We start from the raw sequence: 8,525 nt of genomic DNA, 5'->3' as shown, positions 1-8,525 counted from the left end.
GTTCATGGAAATGTATGTTATGAAAAAAATCATGTAGATTTCAAAAAAAATTTTCTGCATTACAAGAAGCATCTTTTAATTTAATTTTCCAAAAAAAATTTTAAATACCTTAATATAAGCAGAAAAACATAATTAAGATGACTAACTGTAAGTTTTTAAAACTGATAGGTGAGTAGTTTGGGACCCAGTGTATTTGTAGAAAAGTACCTGGATTTCAGTGATGAGGGGTGAATAGCACAGGCAGATGAAAATGGAATGCTCATATTTTAAAAATATAGAAAGGGAGAAAAATGATGAAGGACCTTTCAGGCACAAAACATCCAAATTCTTGCTCATTTTAATGGTTTTCCCAGTCCCACTAGCCACTTTGAAGTCATATCGTATACACATTATTTGAACTTTGTGAATATTCATTTAAAAGCCCTCATGTGCAAAACATATCTAAATAATCTTTTTTTTTTTTTTTTTTTTTTTTTTTGACAGGCAGAATGGGCAGTGAGAGAGAGAGACAGAGAGAAAGGTCTTCCTTCCCTGCAGTTGCCGCTGCAGCAGGCATGCTGCGGCCGGCGCACTGTGCTGATCCGAAGCCAGGAGCCGGGTGCTTCTCCTGGTCTCCCATGGGGTGCAGGGCCCAAGCACTTGGGCCATCCTCCACTGCACTCCCTGGCCACAGCAGAGAGCTGCACTGGAACAGGGGCAACTGGGACAGAATCCAGCGCCCCGACCGGGACTAGAACCCAGTGTGCTGGCGCCGCAGGCGGAGGACTAGCCTATTGAGCCGCAGTGCCATCCAATAATCTTTATTTTTACTAATTTACTTTTCCTTTTAACAGCATTCTTAGTTTAATCCTAGTAAGCTAAAACATACTTCCTTCCAATGCTGTCAATTTTTTTCTAGAGCTACTCTTACCAAATTCTTTAATCTTTCAGCTTTCAGAATTCATTAGGCTTTTCAATTGGCCTGAACAAACACAGCCAGAAGGGCATTTGAAGGCAACAAAGAGAAAGAGAGTCTGCTCATCTCTCTTTGCTCAGAGAAGTACTCTGAGGTTGGAATGCCTTCCCGCTGTTTAGCTATGTCTTCTCCATTTCAAATTGCTTCTCATTGTATTCCTGATTGCATGCTAACTTCTGCTTATTTCCCATGTGAGAGTCCTATGTGAGTTGAATTGCTCCAAGAAGTGAAATTCACCCAAATAAAGTGAAATGAAAGATGTTTTCATGGCTAGTATAATTTTCTGGAATTTTCCTACTCACCAAACTACCCTAACTATGTGGAAAATACAATGTAAGTCTTGAGTAATTTTATATCACTATTAGCTGAATGGATTACCATATTCAAGTTTAGTGGGTTTTTTGAGAGAAACAGTACTATTTTAGCATGATATGTATTTATAATGCAACAACTTATAAGCCTCTGAATGTTTAAACGTGTTTCAATTTCAATTTTTGTTTTTTATATAAACTTGATTAAAATTCCTTGTATGCCTTAATAATTGACATAAATATTTTAGAGTTAATTATTTACTAATAATTTACTAACAATTTAATAACATTCTACAATCATTATTGTTTTAATAAAAAAGTACTATATTTTTTTAAGATTTATTTTGATTTATTTGAAAGACAGAGTTACAGAGAGAGGTGAAGACAGAGAGAGAGGTCTTCCATCTGATGGTTCACTCTCCAAATGGCCACAACAACCGGAGCTGTGCCAATCCGAAGCCAGGAGCCAGGAGCATCTTCCGGGTCTCCCACGTGGATGCAGGGGCCCAAGGACTTGGGCCATCTTCTACTGCTTTCCCAGGCCATAGCAGAAAGCTGAATCGGAAGAGGAGCAGCCAGGACTAGAACAGGCCCATATGGGATGCCAGCACTTCAGGCCAGGGCTTTAACCTGCTACGCCACAGTGCCGGTCCCTATATTTGTATGAGATCTATACATTTCTCTTTAAACTTTTGGAAAGTGAGTCTATGACTTTCTTATTTCTCAGACTGTAGATAATTGGATTTAGCACAGGAATTATGACAGTGTAAAACAGAGAGAAGATCATATCCTGATCATTTGTGTCTGAAGATGTAGGGCGAACATACATGAAGAGAAGAGGACCATAATACAAACAGACAGACAAGAGATGGGATCCACAGGTGGAGAAAGCTTTCCTTAAGCCCTTTTCAGATTTCTTTCTTAAGATTGCAAAGAGAATAAATGTATAAGAGACAAGAATTGTTACAATGGTGAATACCTGAATTGAACCAGAGAAAATAAAAAGCATTAGAATATTAACAGAAGGATCAGTACAAGAAATTTTTAACAATGGTATAATATCACAATAAAAGTGATATACTACGTTGGAATGACAGAAGGTTAATCTCAATAGAAAACTTTCATGAATTAAGGCATGAATAAAGCCACCCCCAAATGACAAGACTAACAGCCGAATGCATAGTCCATTGTCCATAATCACTGGATAAAGTAATGGTTTGCATATGGCTACATAGCGATCATAAGCCATTGTTGCCAACAGAAAACATTCTGTGGTTGCACTGATTGCAAAAGAAAAAAATTGTATCATGCATTCTGAGAGAGATATTATCTTACTCTTGGATAACAAGTTGACCAGTATCTTTGGAGTCACTGTGGATGATAACCAAGTATCCACCAAGGCTAAACTCCCAAGGAACAAGTACATGGGAATATGAAGGTGAGGGTCACTCCAAATGAGAGCAATGAGTCCCAGGTTTCCCATGATGGTGAGGAGATAGATCAGCAAGAACCCCAGGAAGACAGGGATTTTCCACTGTGACTGAAAGGTAAGTCCCGTGAGAACAAACTCTGCCAGTAAGGTTGAATTTTTCTTTTCCATGTCCTCACTGGATGTCCCCTGAAATGAAAGGCAGAGAGTGTAAAAGGATATTCAATAAGGATTTACAAAGAGAAAAATCAGAGTAGTAGAGTTGAAATAGAATTATAGTCTTATTGGTATACTCTCTAGTTCTATTTATTACCACTATAAAAGAAGAAAATATTTTTGAGATGCCTGAAAATGGAAACATGTTTCAGTTTCTTCTGTATTTAAAATATACAGAATTAACATATTTAGAAAAAAAGTAAGAGCTTTGAAACTTGTCTCAAATTTGTAAAAAATATTATTGATTGCCTTTGGAATTTCTCTGCCTGAGAGCTTGCTCAGGGTCAAAAGAAAATAATTCAGAGGCCTGAATTATAAAATGAATTAAATATCATGTGAAGAAAATTGAACTTTATTACTTATACTATAGGCTTATACTAGTAGGTTTTAAATGGAAAGTGATATGAAAAAGCAATCTTGAAATTAATTTTTGAGTGCACAAAATGACATGCAGAAGTGAAACTGAAGTTAGGATATTAATTGGGAAGGAATTACTGTTGTCCAGACTTTCCTGAATCACATTAATCATCCCAATGGCCTAGGGAAAATTCTGGACAAAATATAGATTGGGAGATATTAAGATAAAAATAGAGTCAATGAGATTTTGTAATCTGCATTTTTGAAATGGCCCTTGATGATCCAAGTGCCAAGTGTAGTGCCAAGTCCATGTGTCATATGATATCCAGTGTGATGAGGTTGGCAAAAAGATTAAGAATTTAGAACGTGTAATCACTAAGATTCTCTTATATATCAGATATTTAAAAATAGTCAGTGAAAAACAGAATGTTCCTCAAGTCATAAAAAATGAGACTGAGAAATAAGATTCATTGTCAAATTTGTAGGAAGAGTAATCTCTCAACTGCCAGGTGAGATTATATTGAGAAGAGTGGGTCCGCTATATGCTAATCAGAATAATGACACGGGTGTCACTAAAGTAGTTGCAGGCGTAGTTACGAATGACCTACCCAGTGGAAAGTGCACACAAAGAACAGAAGTGAGGTGAATCTAGAAGTTACATTGAAGAGATTATCATGTGGTTATTATTTATGAGGTGGCCACATTTGATCCCCTTTCTGAAACAGTCTTTTTAGTGGACCAAGGCTTCCATCTACCCTGGGAGTCAAAGAGATAGAAATACTTTCACATCTTCCTTGCTCCTAAGTGAGTGGTCTTGATTGAGGTTTGGGAAGTCAACCTCTCCCCTGCGTTCTCCCCAAATGATATTATATATATAATATATATATGTTGAGAGAGAGAGAGAGGCAAAAACAAAACAGAATAAGAGAATTTTGGTAGAAATGGCAACTGAGGCAGAAGTTTGCGATGTCAAGCATGTGCATGCCTCTTCCACAATAGCACTGAGTGTGAACTGGGCATCTGAGTCAAACAGCAGTGACAGCTTTCTTTGGTGAACTACTATTGGGATATGATAATGGAAAGTCACTGTCTTATCTTCCTGCTGAAATTTCAAGCTGATTCATATAATCTCAATAATATTTTGTGATCCTAGGCTGGAAATATGGTTAATATGGACATATATAGCAGAAAGATATTTAAGAACATATTGAAGTATAGGACCAAAGACCAAGATAATACTCTAGTAAGGCAAGAAACGAATAGAGACCTTTCAGTGTGGAAATTAAGACATTCTAGTGATGTTAGTAAGAGCATTATTTTCTTAAGTGTTATAATCAGGGTCGGAGGATAATTAATAGTGGATATAAAATCAGTAGCACACTAAACCCACTTTACATTTTCTTTAAAATAATTAAAGAGATCATTCCAAATAATCCAAAGAACTCTTGACATTTGTATACAACATGTAGATAAATGTATATATTTTTCATTTTAATAAAAGTTTCCAAAGAGAAATGAAGACTAGATAAAATGGAGAGGAGAATAGAGACAAAAGTAGTGGAAAGGGAAGTTTGAGTGAATGTAGAAGCAGGAAGTAAAAATAGAGAAAATATAGATGAGTGGGAAGCAAAAAAGTCAAAGAGGGAAAAGGATATATCAGAGAATGATCCAATACTAAATAAGGGGAAAGGCTCAGAGATTTTATTGTAAATGTTTGCCTTACCCCTGGAATTCATTAAAGTTGTCTTGGCACTCATTTAGAATAGTTTTTCCCATGGAATCTTTATAAACGAGATGTGATTTAAATTTGTTTCTTTTTTTTTGCATTAATCATACATAAACATATACATACATACATACATACATAATGCATATACATACTAGCATTGGCTGAACACTTTTTTTTTTTTTTGACAGGTAGAGTTGCAGGACAGTGAGAGAGAGAAACAGAGAGAAAGGTCTTCCTTCCATTGGTTCACTCCCCAAATGGCTGCTACGGCCAGCGCTGCGCCAATCCAAAGCCAGGAGCCAGGTGCTTCCTCCTGGTCTCCCATGCTGGTGCAGGGGCCCAAGCACTTGGGCCATCCTCCACTGCCTTCCCAGGCTACAACAGAGAGTGGGACTGGAAGAGGAACAACTGGGACTAGAACTCGGCACCCATATGGGATGCTGGCGCCGCAGGCAGAGGATTAACCAAGTGAGCCACAGCACCGGCCCCATGAACACTATAATATTATAATTAATATTAGTATATTATATTATACTAATATTGATATTATATATTAGTATATAGTTAGTATATTGTAGTATAATTTTAATATTATATATTAGTATATAATTAGTATATTATAGTATAATATTATATCAATATAATATTAATAATTAATAATATTATGCTACATACTGGTAATTTGCCAAGAGATTAAATTTAGGTACTTTCACCACCAACAACAGAGAAAGGTAACTATAAGAAATGCTGGATATGCTAATTTGCTTGATTTTATCAGTCATTTTACTTTGTACCTTTTTATCAAGACATCATGTGGGTCCCCTCAAGCGAGAAGGTAAGAGTTGCTTTTTCTTTGTTATTACAGTGATTGGAATTTACTTTGTTTAGAAATCCTCTCATTTACCTTGAGAGTACTTGGTTCTTCAGAGTTTTTGGCAGAATAACATTGGACAAAAGACAGGAAATTAAAAAGGCAATATAAATAACCAATGCCAATATTTCCATTTTACATGCATTTTTTATTTGGAATGGGATTCCCTCCAGGTAATTCCAAATCATTGAATATGTAAAAATTATAAAATTAAGTTTGTTTGTGGGTTCTTAGGTCATAAGTGTTGGAAAGAGCGGTGAATGAATATTTTTCACATATTTCTGCAGTATACATAAAGTATTTGGACACATAAGAAGAGGGTGAGGAGGGCTGGCGCCGCGGCTCACTAGGCTAATCCTCCGCCTTGTGGCGCCAGCACACCCGGTTCTAGTCCCGGTTGGGGTGGCGGATTCTGTCCCAGTTGCCCCTCTTCCAGGCTAGCCCTCTGCTATGGCCTGGGAGTGCAGTGGAGGATGGCCCAAGTGCTTGGGCCCTGCACCCCATGGGAGACCAGGAGAAGCACCTGGCTCCTGCCTTCGGATCAGAGGGCTGCGCCAGCCACGGCGGCCATTGGAGGGTGAACCAACCGCAAAAGGAAGACCTTTCTCTCTGCCTCTCTCACTGTCCACTCTATCTGTCAAAAATTAAAAAAAAAAAAAAAAGAGAGTGAGGAGTTAATATTTGATTGGCAGTTTAAGAGTTTTAATCAGAATACTAACAAAGCAGAATATAACTTTTATAACAATCAACAGAGATTTCTTATTTAAGAATCATTGTGTTTTGAATCTTGAAACCTAGTTTCACGTTGCTCGCAGCTCTAAATCACTAAATCTTATACAGTCATTGTTTTTAGTAAAACATGCAAATAAAACATTGTTAAAGGGAATAAATCAATCTTACAATTATTTGTTTACCCAAATTTTAGACACACAGTAAAATATGAAGGTAAAGTGCTATTTTCCTCTTCTCACTTGGCTGTTATGTTATCTAAATTGCTATAAATTCGAAGTATTTTCATCTTTTATATGCAAATGAAAATGTGTAAATCATTTCTGTCTTACCCAGTTACTGAAAAAAATGTGTAGTCCTTTAAAAATAGCAGACTTCCTAAAACAGAAAAAAATAAAATAAGAAAGGATTGACAACAGTAAAAGTGGCAATTCTTTTCCTATTGATTCTTTTCAGGGGTTTAGTTTCCCAATCTCCAAAAAAATGTTGTTTATATTAATTTGTGTGCACACAAGAGTCAACCGGTTGTGTAAGCATGTGCTTTTCTCAGAAGTAGAAGGACTGGAGATCTGAAGTTCTCTTAAGAGCACTAGAGGACTTATCCCCTGTAGGACAAGCTGAAGTTTTGCTACTGGGTACTGTGAATTTGGACAGAAATAACTCCAGATTTTCCCACAGGACATTACAGACTTGGTAATCAAAAACATTAACTCATTCTAGACAGTTCTAGCCTTAACAATTATAATAGCTCTGTAATCTACTTCTTCTCCATCATAGATGATGCCTCTGGCATGTTTTGTTTATGTAAACTTCAGTTTATATATAAAATTTTATGTTTTATGGGCTTCAATTAATATAGTCTTGTCTGAGAAAAACTCGACTTTAGTCAAGCCAATGCCTAAATTTTCAAAGCAAAATTCTTATCCTTATGCAAACGGCAGCTCAAAACCAGACATATACCAATTTAAGTTGAAATCTGAGGAGAAATTTTACCTGGAAAATATTAGAAGGAGGACTAAAGTAAAGAAGAATGAGAATGTTTCTCACTGAGTGTGTGATACAGTGCCAGAGGTCATTATCACCCTGGATTCATTTCAGGATTTAAAAAGAATGAGACACTCCTGTAGTCTACATTTTTGCTTTCAGATGCATTTCAATTTCACAAGTGTTTCTTAAAATTTCCATAATACACTCTGCTACACCCTCCAAGGCATCGAAAAAAAGAAATAAGACTTTTAAATTGTAATCTAAAATAGTTTTTCAAAAGAAAATCATGCTATTCAAGTCTGAAGGTACCTAAGAACAATAAATAAACTGCGAGAGAATGATTAGAAAAACATATTGAGCCAGAGAGAAATGGGAAAGTAGAGTGTTGAGAATAAAAAGAGTGGAAAGATAGTGACCCTGAAGGACAAAGTGAGGCACAGAGCCAAACATGGAAATAAATGTTCTAGCAAACAGTGAGAGAATTCAGCCCATGGAGTGTTGAAATCATGAGGTTTGAAGTAGATTTACTTGCTTATTTTTAAATTTAAATGTTTTAGGCCAGCGCCGCGGCTCACTAGGCTAATCCTCCGCCTAGCGGCGCCGGCACACAAGGTTCTAGTCCCGGTCGGGGCGCCGGATTCTGTCCCGGTTGCCCCTCTTCCAGGCCAGCCCTCTGCTATGGCCAGGGAGTGCAGTGGAGGATGGCCCAGGTGCTTGGGCCCTGCACCCCATGGGAGACCAGGAAAAGCACCTGGCTCCTGGCTCCTGCCATCGGATCAGCGCGGTGCACCGGCCTCAGCGCGCCGGCTGCGGCGGCCATTGGAGGGTGAATCAACGGCAAAGGAAGACCTTTCTCTCTGTCTCTCTCTCTCACTGTCCACTCTGCCTGTCAAAAAAAAATTTAAATGTTTTATTTTAGTTTTTATTTATTTATTTTCATT

General features: G+C 37.4%; 1 protein-coding gene across 1 annotated transcript; it reads right to left on the bottom strand.

Annotated features, from left to right (window-relative positions):
* Positions 1–1,936: 1,936 nt before the first annotated feature.
* On the bottom strand, positions 1,937–2,884 carry LOC100356573 (olfactory receptor 5H8-like). Its single transcript, XM_008267070.4, has one exon. It carries the CDS (start codon positions 2,864–2,866, stop codon positions 1,937–1,939), a length of 930 nt encoding a protein of 309 aa, XP_008265292.4. The 5' UTR covers positions 2,867–2,884.
* Positions 2,885–8,525: the final 5,641 nt, after the last annotated feature.

The sequence above is a fragment of the Oryctolagus cuniculus genome, chromosome 4 (assembly GCF_964237555.1).
Source record: "Oryctolagus cuniculus chromosome 4, mOryCun1.1, whole genome shotgun sequence".
NCBI lineage: Eukaryota > Metazoa > Chordata > Mammalia > Lagomorpha > Leporidae > Oryctolagus > Oryctolagus cuniculus.
The sequence above is the reverse complement of the archived record's forward strand: the minus strand, read 5'-3'. Positions and strand labels throughout refer to the sequence as shown.

What these genes read in the sequence shown, in the direction of transcription:
- LOC100356573 (XM_008267070.4), bottom strand. Translation starts at nt 2,866, where the DNA reads ATGGAAAAGAAAAATTCAACCTTACTGGCAGAGTTTGTTCTCACGGGA.